Below are 19595 nucleotides of genomic sequence, written 5' to 3'. Positions count from 1 at the left end.
CAGTGCAGGAACAGGCACCAGAATGGAAAACAGATGGGATTCCACCAGTGCCTAACGCTGGAATCCAGACTGACTTTACAATCTCCAACTATTAAACTGGATGTTTCCATCCCTGCTGTTTCTCTCGGTATCTTTTGATGGAAAAGAGTCTTTCAGAGATAAAGTGGGCGGCTCGGAAATGAGCCAATTGGTTCTGTTCATTCTTGGTCCCTTTACTGATAATGAAACTTGTGACTCCGTAACTGGAGGCCGGATTCCTCGAACCAATCCTGGAGAAACATGGGAGGAAAGTGGGAGTCGGTGTATTTGCTGGGACCGTGTAGGATTAATATCTGACGGCAACAGTCCCAGATTATTTCAATCGGAATGAAACTCACGGTCACTGAGAGAAATAGAGAAGGGCCCTGAGCTGCAAAATTGCAGAGGGTACAACACGCAAGAGAGGGTTAAATGCGTGACACTGTCCCTGAGAGTGGGATTAATAATGTGTCTGTCTCTGAAATAATATCAGTGAGAGATGAGACTGCATCTTCTGTCACTCCAGCTTGGAATGGCAATTGGAATGGAGAATTTTCCAATTTGTTACTGGGTGAAAACGGGACATTGCAGGTCAGTTTCTCTCTCTCTTTTGTACAACATATGAAGGTGGAATACTGCTGCTGAGCGTGATACAGAGACACTGATGGGAAGCGTATGGCTGATACTCTGCCTGTCTGTATCTCTCTAGCGCTGTACAGAAGGTGGGATACTGTTTGCTGAGTGTGAAACGGACACACTGAGAGGAAGTGTGAGAATGATACTTTGTCTGTGTGCCTGTCTCTGTCTGTCTCTTTATCTGTCCGTCTGTATTTCTCTATCTCTAGCGCTGTACATGAAAGCGGGATAGTGTTATTGAGCGTAATATGAACACCCTGTTGGAAGGTAAAGACTGATTCTGTGTCTGTGAACAGACCTCCGGTGCTGTTGGTGAGACGGTCACTGTCCCTTCTATTATGTATGAGCCGGTCTGACGGTTCATTTATCAGTCTCCAGTCCAGTAAGGAAAGGTGGAGAGAAACAGCCTGTAACTGTCTGACACTGGACTGCCAGTGAATGTTGAATTTATTCAGTAAATGGCCGTCTCTGGGTGTTGAGAATGGGACGGATAGGACACCAGTTACTTTTGTCTGTCAGTCAGTTTAGGAGGAGGGAGAGAAAGACAGAGAGACTGGAGGAGCCCAGAGCGGATAATTTGTATTATCGTCTCAACCAAACATATTGCTGAGTGTGAATAATATAATCATGTAAAACCAGATATGGATTATCACATCCACAGCTGTGATTGTCTCCTGTCCCTGAATCTGGGGACCAGACACTGTGAGGAGCGCTGGCCTCAGAGTGTTTAACAGTTACTGAGCTGGGAAACGACAACTAACCCCCGAGAATCTGCAGCACAGGCCGAGCGGGGAGGAAAGCCTGTCCCGGGAATTGTCAATCTGGCGAACAGTTTGTCCTGTGAATGTGAAGATGTGAACATTGTGTCAGAGAGACTGTGTTAAAGGGGCGGGTGGGTTAGGTTAATGTCACTGTGTTTGTGTGGCCGGTCTCATCGCCGGATTTCCAAGTCTATTTTGAGTAAAATTTAAAAAAAATCCCTGTCAAAGGATCGCCTTCCTCCCCTGCCGAGCTCCGAAGTGGAAATTTAAGGTAAAGTTTCAGATCAATTCAAGATTTCAGCCGAAAAACGAAGATCATGTCGGCGATCGGGTGAGAGAGCGCGATCAGTGCATCAATGAAACGGGTTTAAATCGAAACTGGTGCTTTTAATTCCGATGAAAGTTTTTCGACAGCAAACATACCGGTGTTAGAGATAGGAAGGGGCTAGTCTGGGACTCTGGAGTGCCCGATTTGAATTGGAATCGGGGAGTTTAAGAGGAGAGAGAAACACAGAGAGTCTGGAGGGGCCGGGAGCTGACAGCAGGATGTCTCCGCCCCGTCCGCTCTGTGCCTTTAAGTTGCTCTGTGCCGCCGCCTCTCGTTTCATTTCTGACCCAGCTCTGACTGTCAGAGAGATTTTCGACAGAGTCCCGGACATGACAGACACTGCAGCCGCCGAAACGGCACCTCCTGCCGCCGCCGCTCCACCCAAGGCTCCCAAGAAGAAGAAGGCGGTTCCCCGACCCAAGACCACCGGTCCCCCGTTGGGAGAACAGATCGTTAAGATTGTGGCGGATTGCAAGGATCGCAAGGGGATATCCCTGGCCGCGATAAAGAAGGTTCTGGCGACCAAAGGCCTGGATGTGGAGAAGCTCCGGTCCCAGATCAAATTAAGTATCAAGAGAAATGTGGAAAAAGGCTCCCTGGTGCAGATCAAGGGCACGGGCGCCTCGGGCTCCTTCAGAGTCGCTAAGAAGGAAACCCAGGCAAAAGTGTTAAAGAAGGTGAAGAAACAAGTGACCAAGAAATCTCCGCGAAAGAAACCAGCGGCCAAAAAAACAGCCGTCAAGAAATTAACGGCCAAGAAACCAGCGGTCAAGAAATCGACCACGAAAAAGGCGGCGAAATCACCAATTAAGAAGAAAGCGGCGGCTAAGAAGCCCAAGACCCCCAAGACAGTGAAGGCGAAGGCGAAGAAGGTGGAAAAGCCGAAGCCCAAGCCGAAGTCAGCAAAGCCTAAGAAAGCAGCGGGCAAAAAGAAGTAAAAAATCAAGTGCAACTTTTGACCATCTGAACCCAACGGCTCTTCTCAGAGCCACCCACGTCTCTCAGAAAAGAGCTGATCCCGGAATCAGATGATTCCTGTCCCGGGGCCGGGCTCAGATTTCAGATAGAAATCATTTCAAAAAAACCCAGGATCCTGGTGACTCGCTGATATTCGCTATCCCCGCCCCACCCCCACTGTCTGAAATAAAATAGAGAGAATGGGATGTCCGGGCCGGGCCTCACTGGAACTGGCGTGTGTTCGGCTCCATTCCCAGTTCATTGTTTCTCACAGATTCAGGGCGAGAGTCCGTGACAGGGTAAAACTGGCGGAGATCCGCCGCTATCACAATTCAAACCCCAACACATGAGATTCTCCAAATCAGCTGGAATAAAGTGTTTGTAAACTGCTGAACCCGTCTGGGAGGGGGTGTGTGGGGAGATCGAATCGGGTCTGGGACTGAAATGGAAGGAGGCGGGTTGACTTGTTATAGAAGGGACTGTATTAAGGCAGGAATATTACTGACTGTTAATTGTAACGGGGCTTATTTAAAAGCTCCCGGTTTCTGGGAATCCTTGAATATGAAGCCCGAGTCTGTCAGGGTTTGTGCGGAGCGCTGTGTTTCGGTTCAATTATCGATAAACGGTTTGAAATTGGCGGGCGGAGAAAGCTGGAGGTGGAGCTGGGAGATCAGAGGCCGCTCTCCGCTCTGTCCGTCACTCTGACTGTCTCCTCCCCTCTCTGTTTAATATCTCACTCTGTCTCCTCCCCTTCCTGTCTCACCCTCTTTCTTTCTCAGTCCGGTCGGTGCAGGCTGCATAAAAACGGAACGAGCATAAGTTCGTTATTCAATCAGCAGCGATTTGAGTGAAGAATCATCATGTCTGGCAGAGGTAAAGGAGGCAAAGGACTGGGCAAAGGAGGAGCCAAGCGGCACCGGAAAGTGCTTCGTGATAACATCCAGGGGATCACCAAACCAGCCATCCGCCGCCTGGCTCGCCGTGGCGGTGTCAAGCGGATCTCGGGTCTGATCTACGAGGAAACCCGCGGGGTGCTGAAGGTTTTCCTGGAGAATGTGATCAGGGACGCGGTCACCTACACTGAACACGCCAAGCGCAAGACGGTCACTGCCATGGATGTGGTGTACGCTCTGAAACGGCAGGGCCGCACTCTCTATGGATTCGGCGGCTGAACGACTCGACCCTTTCAAACCGAACACAAAACAAAGGCTCTTCTAAGAGCCGCCCACCGCCTCACAGAGAGAGCACTGACCTGGGAACGGGGAGAGGAATGATCTCGGGATGGGGAATTAGTTTCTGATATTTAATTAGTATGGGGAGATTCCCCAACACTCGGTACAGGGAGATCAGAAACAACGGCCGGGGTTCTCGGCCATCCCGAGAGAAGGAGCGGAATTTCCGGTTTCACCGTATAAATGAACAGGCGGTGATACAGACTCTTTCCCCAGACATGGCATTCTCCGCTCAGAGTAAAATCCCTCCTCACTCCCTCTCCCGCTGTGTCGTTTGAGGAGCGGTTCACCGGGCCGGAACTGGCGGGATTTTTGAAATTGAAGCTGGACTTTGTCTCGTTACGGAAAACAATGACCGGGGCTTTATTCCCGCCCGTTTACAGACAGATCAGGACCGGAATGTGAAACAGCCTGAGGTTTGAGCTGACGAGTAGGAAATAATTGAGATTATAAAGAGAGAGATTCTTAAATTGCTGGAAGGAAATGAGATTTTCTTGAAACTGTTATTTGATGCTCTGAAATTGGCGGGCTTTTTGAAATTGAAGATTAATTTCAGCTCAGCCAATTGGGGCCCAATATCTCCCGCCGTTTCGGTCTGACTGACAGAGCTCGGATCAATCATCGTCCAGGGGCGATCCCTCCCTGACTGAAGCCAATCAGAGGCCAGGGGCGGATCCCCTTAGACCCTTTATAAGGCGGCCCCAGAGCGCAGTCCGTATTAACAGTCTTTGTGTCTCAGGTTGTGTTGAGATCTGTGCAGAAAATGGCCAGGACCAAGCAGACAGCGCGTAAATCGACCGGCGGTAAAGCTCCTCGCAAACAGTTGGCGACCAAAGCGGCGAGGAAGAGCGCTCCAGCCACGGGCGGAGTGAAGAAGCCTCATCGCTACAGACCCGGCACTGTGGCTCTGAGGGAGATCCGCCGCTATCAGAAATCCACCGAGCTGCTGATCCGCAAACTGCCCTTCCAGCGCCTGGTGCGAGAGATCGCTCAGGATTTCAAGACAGACCTGCGCTTCCAGAGCTCGGCCGTCATGGCCCTGCAGGAGGCCAGCGAGGCTTACCTGGTGGGGCTGTTTGAGGACACCAACTTGTGCGCCATCCACGCCAAGCGAGTCACCATCATGCCCAAAGACATCCAGCTGGCCCGCCGCATCCGCGGGGAGCGTGCCTAAACCCGACCCGGCATCAGCACCAAGTGCAACAAAGGCTCTTTTCAGAGCCACCAAATCGGCGATGGAAAGAGCTGTGATCTCCTGGGTTGAAATGGCAGCGCCGTGAGAAATTTGCTCAAACGGGAAATGTATAAAGGGGAGGCAGCAGATGTCAGACGGGCAGGGACAGAATTAATACCTCACTCATCCAAACACAAATATCACTCACATTCTTAATTCAGTAATCGCTGATACAATAACAGCACATCAGTCGGCATCTGTTGTACAAATCTGGGTAAAATAACACAGACTGAACCAGTGTTGTCCGAGGATTGGACGGTAAATAATATTAAGCGTCCCTGGTATTTCTGTATCCCACCCGCCCAGTTGGCAATTCTAACGGTTCTGGTATTTTGTCTCATTCACCAGACAAACTGCAAATTTCAATCTATTGGAGGTTGGCGACATCTGCGGTCCGGAAGCGAGTACTGCAACAGACCGATATGGATCATTTGTTCACAACAAGTTATTGTTAGTTTCTCGAATCGGAATCAAGTCTTTTTGAAGTTAATTCCTGAGCCCACAGACAGTGACCAGCCCGTTCACAGACACAGTGGGTGGCTCTGAAAAGAGCCTTTGGGTTATCAGATTAAATCTTGGCCGCTTTACTTGCTCTTGGAGCTCACAGTGCTGGTTTTCTTCGGCAGCAGCACGGCCTGGATATTAGGCAGCACCCCGTCCTGAGCGATGGTCACCCGTCCCAGCAGCTTGTTGAGCTCCTCGTCGTTGCGGATGGCCAGCTGCAGGTGTCTGGGGATGATGCGGGTCTTCTTGTTGTCCCGGGCCGCGTTGCCGGCCAGCTCGAGGATTTCAGCCGTCAGATACTCGAGCACAGCAGCCAGATAGACCGGGGCTCCGGCACCCACACGTTCAGCGTAGTTCCCCTTTCGCAGGTGCCTGTGAACACGGCCCACAGGGAACTGCAGTCCGGCCCGGGATGAGCGAGACTTGGCCTTGGCCCGAGCTTTACCGCTGGTTTTTCCTCTTCCAGACATTTCCACAATCTCACAAACACTTTCACAAAGAATGAAGAATGATTTCCGTATTTACCCTTCTTGTAGACTGAAAGATCATCTGATTGGTTGTTCTTTAATACACCTCATTTGCCTATTTCATTAACCAATCAGATAGCTGGGAATCAGAAGAGGGCGGGATTTACCGGCCTCAACGGTCAGACCAGGAATTTGATGAATTTCAAAAAGCCCGCCAATTTCAGTGTAGTAAAGGACCGGATTTCGATCAATGTTCTCCCTGAGCACAAGATTTTAAACCCGTTCTTTTTATCTTGTCTCATTCAGCGCTACCCGTCACCAATCGCTGGCGCCGTTTTAAAATCTGCTTTAAATTATCGCTAATTTTATCATCGCTTTCAAACTGTACCGAACGGGACTAAATCCTCATTCACAGCATTCCGTGAAGGGACACGTTTCAATTTAGTCTTTATAAAAGTGACACGTTATAGATTGGTCCCTTCTCAAAGAGCCGAGAGTGTTTCTGTGAAAAGAGGGACCCGGACGGAGTTCTCATTCTGCCCCTATTCCGCTATGTTACTGCAAGGGGTGGGTTTGCTTTTAATGTGGGGAGACTGAATTCATAGAGATAATGGAAATGCTAAGGGGTCATTCAGGGTGTGTTCGTCGCCGGAATAGTAACGCTTTAAGAACAAAGCGAATGGGAAGGAGCGGATCAGAAACTCGTGTTCAGTTTATGGGTCAGAAATTTCAACGGCGTAGAGTATCAGTTTTCGATTGGAATAATATCGCGGTATTAAAAACATACTATGTAAATATATCGGAAATGCAAATCGTTCATAGAGGTTGTGGGTGGCTCTTAAAAGAGCCGTTGTGTTTTTTTCAGTACATTGTGGAGTTTTACTTGGAGCTGGTGTACTTGGTCACCGCCTTTGTCCCTTCCGACACGGCGTGCTTGGCCAGTTCCCCGGGCAGCAGCAGGCGCACGGCGGTCTGGATCTCCCGGGAGCTGATGGTGTGCCGTTTATTATAATGGGCCAGGCGGGAAGCCTCACTCGCGATGCGCTCGAAAATATCGTTCACAAAGGAGTTCATGATGCTCATGGCCTTGGAGGAGATGCCGGTGTCGGGGTGAACCTGCTTCATCACTTTGTAGACGTAGATGGAGTAACTCTCCTTCCTCGACTTTCTCCGCTTCTTGCCGCCCTTGGCTGGTGCTTTACTCAAGGTTTTCTTGGCGCCCTTCTTGGGAGCTGCTTTCTTGTCCTCAGGCATTTTCAAACTCAATTTCAGACCCAGAAATGACCCAAATCCGCTCCGAGCTCGGATTAAATAGGCAGCCCCACAGCCCTATGGTAATGAGGGATGGGGGAAGGCAATGATTGTGATTGGACGTTTGGGCGTGAGGACACAAAACATTTACTTTCACTCTCTGATTGGTTTCTTCAGATATCCAATCAGATTTAATACCTGCCACCAATCACAAACACGCTCACACTGCACATTGTCCGGTTTCAGCAATTTGTTCCGAACTCTTGCAGTTCTGCTTCCGGCCAGTAGATGTCCCCAAACCCCGGGTCATTGAAATTTACAGATGAGAGAGGGACAGAAGATAAACTCATTCTTCACATTATATTGCACGGGTGGGATTTGGAGAAACTGGGAATGGAGAACATTTTGTTGGACCAAACATGAGTTGGAATGCTGTATTAAATGCTTGTAATTAATTTTGGGGGTATAGCCTAAACTGAGGAAGAATGCAACAAAATACAAGAAGATTTAATAAGCTTGCTGAAAGGCGGAGGAAATGGACATTTAGTTACCAAATAGAAAGTTGTGAGGTGGTGCATTTTGCTCGGGGGAATAAGGAGGCCAAACACTGCTTGGAAAATAAGAGTCTAAATGGTGTAGAAGAGCAAAGTGATTTAGGGGTACAGATTGACAAATCATTAAAAGTAGCAACACAGGTTGATGAGGCCACAGAAAGCAAACACAGCACTGGGGTTTATTTCTAGAGGAATAGAATTGATAAGCAGATAAGTTATGGTGAACTGTAATTTAAACTGTCAAACCTTCTGCCAAACTGGTAAACCTTCCCTTTCTGAAATCCATGCTGACTATTCTTTATTATATTTTCGGTTTCTAGATGTTTTTCTATTGCTTCATTGAGTAAAAGATTCCATGATCATTCCTACCACCGACCTTTAGTTAACTGGTCTATAGTTCCCTGGAATTGTTCTATCTCCTGTTTTAAATTATAAGAATCACATTAACTGTCATCCAGTCCTCTGGCACTATTCCTTTTTGTGATGATTTTTTCTATATATGTAACAGTGCCTCTGCTATCTTTTCCCTTGCTTCATTTAATATGTGCAGATGCAATCCATCTGGACCAGGAGTTTAACCACCCTTTCTAACTTAAATGTCTTGATATATTTATTGACCTCTTCCTCTAATATCATGTTCACCCTGTTAATCTCCCGGGTAAATACTGAGGAAAAGTAATCATTCAATATTTCTGGCATTTCACTGACGTTACCACTGAGTTTATTTTGTGCATCCCTTTGTGGCACTGAAGCTATTCTGATTTTCCTTGTTTTATTTATGCATCTGTAGAATAATTTACTGTTTCTTTTGATATTCCTTGATAATTTAATTTCGTAGTTCCTCTTTGCTTCCCCAATTGTTCTTGTGAAATCTTCCTGACCGTTTCCTATTCTCTGTTGTCATCCTCTTATTTAATATTTATGAATGAGAAATTCCACCAGCTTGTTGTGTCTGTTCAGGGGCTGGTGTTTGGGAAATATTTATTGTCTGTGATTAAAGTACCAGAAACTCAAAACCCAAACTCCACAGAAACACTCCATTTCTCCCTCTGAGTGAACTAAGGCGCTATAATGGTGAGTATAGCTGCCTTCCAAACAGTTAATTCCAACAGGTTTGAATCCCAGTTCGCTTAATTCAGAAACACCAAGACTGGAACCGAATTTGATGATGTTCAGAGGGATCGTGCTTCCAAAACATAAACGGGTGTAATTTATATTAAAAAATACTTTTAAAGCTCCTTTATTTCCCCCATAATGTTGAATTTAACTCTGTCCCTTTGTATTATTATTTCCCCTGATCTGTACTGTGGATATTGGACACAATTGTCCGGATTCAGTGAAATTAATTGATTTTCTGAAGTTTTTCCCTCTGCTGATTCCCGTTCCTTATTTAAATTATGTCGGATTAATCTTTCTGATCTGTAGAAGGGTCATAGTCCTGACCCGTTAACCCGAGCTTCCCTTCTCCACAGATGCTGCCGGACCTGCTGAGTCTTTCCAGCATTTTTGGTATTTTTTTCTCTCTATTTTATCCCTTTCACCTTTGACGGTCGCCATTAAAACTTCCAGCTTTGTGCTCAGTTTTTATTTCTGTTTCAGTTCGGTTTATTTGTATTAATATAAATCGTGTCCTGAGAAATCAGACAGAAATATTGCGCAATGTCGAGTGAAATATAATGGGGCAAATTCACAACTATCGCTTGAGTGAAACAAAAACTTTATTCTGAATCAATTGTCTTAATATTTCACTGTCAAAATATGAAAAAATACGAGAGTAGAAGTTACAGAGAGAAACTATTTCCTCACATTGCACTTTGTCCTGAATCTGTCACAACGACAGACAATGTGAATTTGTTCCACTCTGTTACAGTTCTCACTTCCGGCCAGTAGATGTCAGACTGTATATTCATTCTTTATCTGTCAGTCTCCAGTACTGTCTCTGAGTTTGAGATTAATTCTCTCTCTTCAGTCTCTGGTACTGTGTGTGAGTGTGAAATTCATAATATATCTGTCAGTCTCCAGTACTGTATGTGAGTGTGGGATTTACTCTGTATCTGTCAGTCTCCGGTACTGTGTGTGATTGTGGGAATAATTCTGAATTTGTCAGTCTCTGGTACTCTGTGTGAATTTAGGATTAACTCTGTATCTGTCAGACTCAGGTACTGTGTGTGAGTGTGAGATTCATAATATATCTGTCAGTCACCAGTACTGTATGTGAGTGTGGGATTTACTCTGTATCTGTCAGTCTCCGGTACTGTGTGTGAGTGAGGGATTAATTCTGAATTTGTCAGTCTTTGGTACTGTGTGTGAATGTAGGATTTACTCTGTATCTGTCAGTCTCAGGTACTGTGTGTGAGTGTGGGATTCATTCTGAATCTGTCAGTCTCTGGTGCTGTGTGTGAGTGTGGGATTCATTCTGAATCTGTCAGACTCTGGTGCTGCCTGTGAGTGTGGGATTCATTCTGCGACAGTCAGTCTCTGGTATTATATCTCAGCGTAGGATTCATTCTGTAACTCAATCTCTGGGACAAAGTGCAAGTCTGGATTCGTTCTGTATTTTTATTTCAGTTTGCAGTATGTTGCATGAAACTGTGTCTTTAATGCATGGTCCTTTGTCTAGCGTTAATTTGTAATTATGGATACACTTTTGGATTTTGTTTTAATCAAACAATGTTTGTGAGTTTTGATGTGGGATTATATCTTAATTTCTGTGAATACTATTTTAAATGATAATGTACATTTCAATACCTTACTGTGAAATTATTGGACGGGTATTTATTGTGTAGCTCAGTCTGGGCTCGTGGAATTGATACTTTATCTTTCAAGCTGACACTGTGTGATTTTTGGACTGGTATTTAATGTGTAGTTCAGTCTGCATTAATGGGATTGATACTGTATCTTTCAGTCTGACACTGTGTGCTGTATTTGGACTTGTGTATAAGGAATAACTCAGTCTGCAATAATGGTATTGATGCCGTACCTTTCAGCATGAGTTGATCTGATTATTGGACTGGTTTGCAATGTGTAGCTTAGTCAACATGAATAGGATTGATACTGTATCTTTCAGTACGATAATGTATTCGAATGTTGGACCATATATAATATGAAGCTCAATCTGCACTAATGGAATTGATATGTATCTTTCAATCTGACACTGAGATTTTTGGGCTGGTGTCTGTTGTGTAGCTCAGTCTGCACAAATGGAATTCAAACTGCATCTTTCAGCATGACCCTGAATGTGATTTCTGGACTGGTATCTAATGTGCAGCTCAGTCTGCACTAATGGGATTGATACTGTATCTTTCAGTCAGATACTGTGTGAGATTTGTATACTGGTATGTAACGTGTGGGTCAGTCTGTACTAATCAAATCGAAACAGTATCTTTCAATCTGACACAGAGATTTTTAGACTGGTATGTGATGTGTAGCTCAGTCTGCATTAATGGAATTGATACTGTATCTTTCAATCTGATACTGTATGAGAATTTTGGACTTGTATCTAATGTGCAACACAGTCTCCGGTAAAGGAATTGAAACTGTACATTTCATTCAGACACTATGAGATTTTTGGACATATGTGATTCAAATATGGGCAACATCTGAACTGATATCTAATTTATATCTTAGTGTCCAATATTGTCATGAATACTGCATCTTTAAGCTCATAATGTGTGAGTTGTGGGCTGGTATTTAATTTGAATCTTGGAGTACACTATTGGAATTCATTCTGTATCTATCGATCAGTACCATGTGTCAGTTCTATCTGGTATTTAATTTGTAGCTAAGGCTGAACTAATGTGAGATTAACACAGTGCCTTTCAATCTGATACTGGGTGTGATTTTGGACTGGGAATTATTTATCTACCGGTCAGCGGTACTGAGTTGTTGTGAAATGGAAATTCCGTCTGTCTCTCCTGCTCTGTTTGACTGTTGGATTGGGATCAGTGTAGGATTAAATATTTCTGCTTGTCTGAGACTGTGGGAGTGATGACCTGTCTGTGTCGCTGTGCTCTGTGAGTGATAATATACATACTGTGTGTGAGAAGGAGCTGGCTGCACTGTTCCTTGTGCCTCGAGTGGAGGAAACATCACACTGATTCTGGGTCCTTCAAGGATTTGCCTCTGGAAGAAAAAGTATCTCTTGTAATTCAAGAACAGGTGAGGTAGAAAATACAAAAGTGATCAATTGAATCTCTCTGTTAATAATCATTGTAATATCCACAAATTAAAACCAGCGATACAAACAGTGTCAGTGTCTGACTCCACTGCAGTACTGCAGCACTCAGCTTCTGCACACCAGGTGTGTTGGGCTGTTTTACAACAATTTAGTGACATCCAAACACGGCCCACCCCCTGCACTGATCCATCAATGGGACTACCCGATGGGGCGGGGAGCTTTGCACATATCAGATTTCTAATCCCCTCTCCCTTGGGACTAACCAATCAACCGAAACAAAACAGCCGCTGTTTAAAATGTGTCCTTCAAACTTCTCACATGATGCCTGCAATAGATGCTCTTTGTATAACACCCCACATCCTTACTGTCCGGCTCTGTTTACTGTTCAATAACAAACAAGAAATGTTAATGGGCGGGTTTAAAAAAAAATCAGATTTAATACCTGCCACCAATCACAAACACGCTCACACTGCACATTGTCCGGTTTCAGCAATTTGTTCCGAACTGTTGCAGTTCTGCTTCCGGCCAGTAAATGTCCCCAAACCCCGGGTCATTGAAGTTTACAGATGAGAGAGGGACAGAAGATAAACTCATTCTTCACGTTATATTGCACGGGTGGGATTTCGAAAAACTGGGAATGGAGACGAGCTGCAAGTACATTTTGTTGGACCAAACACTACTTGTAATGCTGTGTTAAATTCTGTAATTGATTGAGGGGATACTGTGGATACTGAGGAAGACTGGGACAAAATCAGCTTGCAGAACGGCCGTGTCAATGGCCATTGAATTTCAATATAGAAAGGTGTGAGATGGGGCATTTCGCTGGGGGGAATAAGGAGGCCACATGCTGCTTGGAAAATAAGAGTCTAAATGGGGTAGAGGAGCAATGTAAATCATCCTGAGAAATCAGAGACAAACACTGTGCAATATACAGTGAAATATAATGGGGCAAATTCACAACTATCGAATGAGTGAAACAAAAACTTGATTATGAATCAATTGTCTTCATTTTTCACCGTCAAAAAATGCAAAAATACGAGAGTAAAAGTTACAGACAGAAACTTCTCTCACATTGCACATTGTCCTGTTTCTGCAACCATGACAGATCATGTGAATTTGTTCCCTCATTACAGTTGTCGATTACCGCCAGTAGAGGTCAGTCTCTGGTACTGTATATGAGAGTGGGATTTATTCTGTATATTTCAGTCTCTGGTACTGTATATGAGAGTGGGATTTATTCTGTATCTGTCAGTCATTGTTACTGAGTGTGAGCATGGGGTATATTCTGCATCTGTCAGTCTCCAGGTACTATATATAATTGATGCATTCATTCTGTATCTGTCAGTCTCTGGTATTGTCTGTTGTGGGATACATTCTGTATCTGCCATTCTCTGCTACTTTATCTCAGTGTGGGATTCCTTCTGTAATTCAGTCTCTGAGACAATGTGCAAGTCTGGATTCATTCTGTATTCTTATTTCAATTTGCAGTATCGTATTTGATACTGTATCTTTAACACTTTAAATTATATACAGTTCTTCATCGAGCATTTAGTTTGTTAATGTGGATACATTTTCGATTTTCTTTAATCAAACGACGTGTGTGAGTTTTGGAGTAGTATTACATCATAATCTCTGAAGTCGATTGTGAATGATAATGTACCTTTCAATCTGTTCACAGTGAAATTACTGGACTGGTATGTAATGTGTATTTCATTCTGCAATAATTCTGTATCTGAGTCTAACACTGTAGGTGATTTTTGGACTGGTATGTAATATGGAGCTCATCCTGCACTAAAGGAATTGATACTGTATCTATCAGTCTGATACTGTATGAAATTTTTGGACTGATGAGTAACATACAGATCAGTCTGTGTTAATGGAATTGATATTGTATCTTTGAGTCTGATACGGGATGAGATTCTTGGACTGCTATATAATGTGTGGCTCAGTCTGCACTAATTGAATCGATTCTGTATCTTTCAGTCTAAAATTGTATGAGATTGTTGGACTGATATATAATGTTGAGCTCAGGCGGTGCTAATAGAATTTAAATTATATCTTCCAGTCTGGTCATTTGTGAATTTTAGACTCGTATGTAATGTATAGCTCAGTCTGTACCAATGGTATTGATAATGTTTATTTCAGTATCACACGAGTATTTACCAATATATCTAATATGTAGCTCAGTCTGCACCAATAGAATTGATACTGTATCTTTAAATCTGCCACTATGAGATCTTTGGACTGGTCTGTAAAGTGTAACTCAGTCTGTAGTAATGTGACTGTGACATTCATACTGTATCTGTAGTCTCCAGTACAGTCTGTGAGTGTGGGATTCATTCTGTATCTGTCAGTCTCTGGTACTGTGTGTGTGTGGGATTCATTCTGTATCTGTCAGTCTCTGGTACTGTGTGTGAGTGTGGGATTCATTCTGTGTCTGTCAGTCTCTGGTACTATGTGTGAGTGTGGGATTCATTCTGTATCTGTCAGTCTCTGCTCTGTGTGTGAGTGTGGGATTCATTCTGTATCTCTCAGTCTCTGCTCTGTGTGTGAGTGTTGGATTCATTCTGTATCTGCAGGTATCAGGCACTTTGTGTGAGTGTGGGATTCATTCTGTATCTGTCAGTCTCTGGTACTGTGTGTGAGTGTGGGATTCATTCTGTATCTGTCAGTCTCTGCTCCTGTGTGTGAGTGTGGGATTCATTCTGTATCTGTCAGTCTCAGGTACTGTGAGTGAGTGTGGGATTCATTCCGTATCTGTCAGTCTCTGCTCCTGTGTGTGAGTGTGGGATTCATTGTCTGTCAGTCTCTGGTACCGTGTGTGAGTGTGGGATTCATCCTGGATCTGCCATTCTCTGCTACATTATCTGAGTGTGGGATTCATTCTGTAATTCAGTCTCTGAGACAATGTGCAAGTCTGAATTCATTCTGTATTCTTATTTCAGTTTGCAGTATCGAATTTGAAACTGTATCTTTAATACTTTAATTTATATACAGTTCTTCATCTCGTGTTTAATTTGTAAATATAGATAACTTTTCGATTTTCTTTAATCAAACATGTGTGAGCTTTGGATTAGTATTACATTTTTATCATTCACAATAGAGTTAAGAGATTATGTACCTTTCAATCTGTTCACAGTGAAATTATTGGATTGGGATGTAATGTTTAGCTCAGTCTGCAATAATGGGATTAATTCTGTATCTCAATCTGTCATTGTATGAGATTTATGCACTGGTATGTAATATGTAGCTCAGCCTGCACTAAAGGAATTAATACTGTATCTATCAGTCTGACTCTGTGAGATTTTTGGACTGGAATGAGATGTGTAGCTCAGTCTTCAATAATGGAAGTGATACTGAATCTTTCGATCTGATATTCTCTGTGATTTTTGGACTGGTGAGTAACATGGAGCTCAGTACGTGCTATGGAATTGATATTGTATCTTTGAGTCTGATCGGGTATGAGATGCTTGGACTGCTATATTATGTGTGGCTCAGTCTGCACTGATGGAATTGATAATGTATCTTTCAGTCTAATATTGTACGGGATTTTCAGTCTGGTATGTAATGTACAGGTCAGGCAGTGCTAAAAGAATTGATACAGTATCTTCCAGTCTGATCATTTATGAGGATTTTGGACTCGTATGTAATGTGTAGCTCAGTCTGAAACAATGGTATTGATAATGTTTATTTCAGTATAATACTCTCTGAGTATTTACTAATATATCTAATATGTAGCTCAGACTGCACTAATGGAATTTATACGATATCTTTCAATCTGACACGATGATATCTTTGAACTGGTATGTAAAATGTAACTCAGTCTGCAGTAGTGTGATTGTGAGATTCATTCTGTGACTGTCAGTTCCTGATTCTCTTTGTGACTGTGGGATTCATTCTGTATCTGTCAGCATCTGGTACTGGTTGTGAGTGAGGGATTAATTCTGTATTGGTCAGTCTCTGGTACTGTATGTGAGTGTTGGATTCTTTCTGCATCTGTCAGTCTCTGGTGCTTTATGAGAGTATGGGATGAACTCATATCTGTCAGTCCTTGGTATTGTATGTGAGTGTGGGATGAACTCAGTATCTGTCAGTCCTTGGTACTGTCAGCCCGTTTGGGATTCATTCTGTTTCTGTCATCTCTGGTTCCATACTTGAGTGTGGGATTCACTCTGTGTCTGGCAACCTCTAGTACTGTATGTGTGCTTGGGATTCCTTCTGCATCTGTCAGTCTCTGCTACAGTATATGAGTGTGAGATTCATTCTGTGTTTGTGTGTCTCTGTACTGTATCTGAGTGTGAGATTCATTCTGTATCTGTCCATAATTATTCTCTCCGATTACATTATGGTATTCAATACTGTAGCTTTAATATCTTAATGTTAAAGTAGTTTTTCTCATTATTTAATTGGTAAATATGGATACACTTTAGGATTTGATGCTGGAGGTTTCAATCAGATAATTTGTATGATTTTGGACTACTATTAAATCTGTATCTCTGTCAGTATTGTTGTGAATGATAATATATCTTTCAACCTGATATGGTGACATTTTTGAATTGGTATATAATGTGTAGATCAGTCTGCACTGAAGGAATTGATACTGCATCTTTAAGTTTTATTATAAGATTTTTGGACTCGTGTGTAATGTGTGCTCACAGAATTGATACTTTATCTTTAAATCTCATACTATGAGTTTATTATAAACTGGTATCTAATGTGTTTCTCAGGTTACACTGTCACAGCATTTCTCAATCTGATACTGTACATGAGTTTTGGACTTGCAATTTGTATTCGAATGGTGCACAATTCGAATGGATACTTCATGTATTAAACTCACGTGTGTGTGTGAGAGAGTTTTGGGCTCGCATACTATTGGAATCTTGGGGTATCTGGGATTTAATTCATGGCTAAAGTTGTCCTTTATTGAAATTGACAATCTGAAAGCATGACTTTGGACTGGGATTTTTGTATCTCCCTGTCAGCGGGACTGAGTGAGGGGGAAATGGAACAGCGTCTGCCTCACCTGCTCTGTTTGACTGTTGGATTGAAAATGTGTCTCTGGAACTTGGGATCAGTGTGGGACTGAATACTTCTGCTGTCTGAGACTGTGGAGCTGATGACCTGTCTGTGACTCCGTGCTCTGTGAGTGATAATGTACTTACTGTGTGTGAGAAGGAGCTGGCTGCACTGTTCCTTTGCCTCGGATGGAGGAAACTTCACTTTCATTCTGGATCCTTCAAGGGTTTGGCTGTGGAAAGAAACATATATCTTGTAACTCAAGAACAGGTGAGGTCGAAAATACAGAAGTGATCAGTTAAATATCTCTGTTAATAATTATTTTGAATATCCACAAATGAAAACCAGTGATACAAACGGTGTCATTGTCTGACTCCACTGCAGCACTCAGCTTCTGCACACCAGGTGTGTTGGGCGATTTTAAAACAATTTAGTGACATCCAGACACAACCCAACCCCTCCACTGATCAATGAATGGGACTACCCGATGGGGCAGGGACCTTTGCACGGGTCAGGTTTCTCATCTCCTCTCCCATGGGACAAACCGTTCAAATGAAAGCAAACAACCGCTGTTTGAATTGAGACCTTCACACTTCTCACCTGATGCCTGCAATAGACGCTCTTTGTATAACTCCCCACATCCTTACCAGAATGGAAAACAGATGGGATTCCACCAGTGCCTAACGCTGGAATCCAGACTGACTTTACAATCTCTAACTATTAAACTAGATGTTTCCATCCCTGCTGTTTCTCTCGGAATCTTTTCATGGAAAATAGTCTTTCAGAGATAAAGTGGGCGGCTGTGAAATGAGCCAATTGGTTCTGTTCATTCTTGGTCCCTTTACTGATAAAGAAACTTGTGACTCCGTATCTGGAGGCCGGATTCCTCGAACCAATCCTGAAGAAACATGGGAGGAAAGTGGGAGTCGGTGTATTTGCTGGAACCGTGTAGGATTAATATCTGACGGCAACAGTCCCAGTTTATTTCAATCGGAGTGAAACTCTCGGTCACTGAGAGAAATGCAGAAGGGCCCTGAGCTGCAAAATTGCAGAGGGTACAACATGCAAGAGAGGGTTAAATGTCCCTGAGAGTGGGATTCATAATGTGTTTGTCTCTGAAATAATATCAGTGAGAGATGAGACTGCATCTTCTGTCACTCCAGCTTGGAATGGCAATTGGAATGGAGAATTTTCCAATTTGTTACTGCGTGAAAACGGGACATTGCAGGTCAGTTTCTCTCTCTCTTTTGTACAACATATGAAGGTGGAATACTGCTGCTGAGCGTGATACAGAGACACTGATGGGAAGCGTATGGCTGATACTCTGCCTGTCTGTATCTCTCTGGCGCTGCACACGAAGGTGGGTTACTGTTTGCTGAGTGTGAAACGGACACACTGAGAGGAAGTGTGAGAATGATACTTTGTCTGTGTGCCTGTCTCTGTCTGTCTCTTTATCTGTCCGTCTGTATTTCTCTATCTCTAGCGCTGTACATGAAAGCGGGATAGTGTTATTGAGCGTAATATGAACACCCTGTTGGAAGGTAAAGACTGATTCTGTGTCTGTGAACAGACCTCCGGTGCTGTTAGTGAGACGGTCACTGTCCCTTCTATTGTGTGTGAGCCGGTCTGACGGTTCATTTATCAGTCTCCAGTCGAGTAAGGAAAGTTGGAGAGAAACAGCCTGTAACTGTCTGACACTGGACTGCCTGTGAATGTTGAATTTATTCAGTAACTGGCCGTCTCTGGGTGTTGAGAATGGGACGGATAGGACACCAGTTACTTTTGTCTGTCAGTCAGTTTAGGAGGAGGGAGAGAAAGACAGAGAGACTGGAGGAGCCCAGAGCGGATAATTTGTATTATCGTCTCAACCAAACATATTGCTGAGTGTGAATAATATAATCATGTAAAACCAGATCTGGATTATCACATCCACAGCTGTGATTGTCTCCTGTCCCTGAAACTGGGGACCAGACACTGTGAGGAGCGCCGGCCTCAGAGTGTTTAACAGTTACTGAGCTGGGAAACGACAACTAACCCCCGAGAATCTGCAGCACAGGCCGAGCGGGGAGGAAAGCCTGTCCCGGGAATTGTCAATCTGGCGAACAGTTTGTCCTGTGAATGTGAAGATGTGAACATTGTGTCAGAGAGAGTGTGTTGAAGGGGCAGGCGGGTTAGATTAATGTCACTGTGTTTGTGTGGCCGGTCTCATCGCCGGATTTCCGAGTCCCTTTTGAGTAAAATTTTAAAAAATCCCTGTCAAAGGATAACCCTCCTCCACTGCCGAGCTCCGAAGTGGAAATTTAAGGTAAAGTTTCAGATCAATTCAAGATTTCAGCCGAAAAACGGAGATCATGTCAGCGATCGGGTGAGAGAGCGCGATCAGTGCAGCAATGAAACGGGTTTAAATCGAAACTGGTGCTTTTAATTCCGGTGAAAGTTTTTCAACAGCAAACATACCGG

General features: G+C 43.7%; 1 protein-coding gene and 1 long non-coding RNA gene across 2 annotated transcripts in view; both read right to left on the bottom strand.

The window, feature by feature from the left end:
• LOC137318394 (uncharacterized) overlaps positions 1-19595 on the bottom strand; it is a 38565-nt gene that overhangs the window by 14563 nt on the left and 4407 nt on the right. Inside the window, exon 2 of the mRNA XM_067981294.1 lies at positions 8315-8328. Coding sequence (XP_067837395.1) covers positions 8315-8328 — 14 coding nt within the window. The remainder of the gene's footprint in view (positions 1-8314; positions 8329-19595) is intronic.
• LOC137318426 (uncharacterized) lies at positions 11083-17782 on the bottom strand. Its single transcript, XR_010961890.1, has 3 exons — positions 17736-17782; positions 17282-17367; positions 11083-12064 (listed from the first exon to the last, which is right to left on the bottom strand). It is a non-coding gene; the product is annotated as an uncharacterized lncRNA (long non-coding RNA).

The sequence above is a fragment of the Heptranchias perlo genome, unplaced genomic scaffold, assembly GCF_035084215.1.
Source record: "Heptranchias perlo isolate sHepPer1 unplaced genomic scaffold, sHepPer1.hap1 HAP1_SCAFFOLD_70, whole genome shotgun sequence".
In the NCBI taxonomy this organism is placed as follows: domain Eukaryota; kingdom Metazoa; phylum Chordata; class Chondrichthyes; order Hexanchiformes; family Hexanchidae; genus Heptranchias; species Heptranchias perlo.
This window is presented reverse-complemented; position numbering and strand designations above follow the sequence as displayed.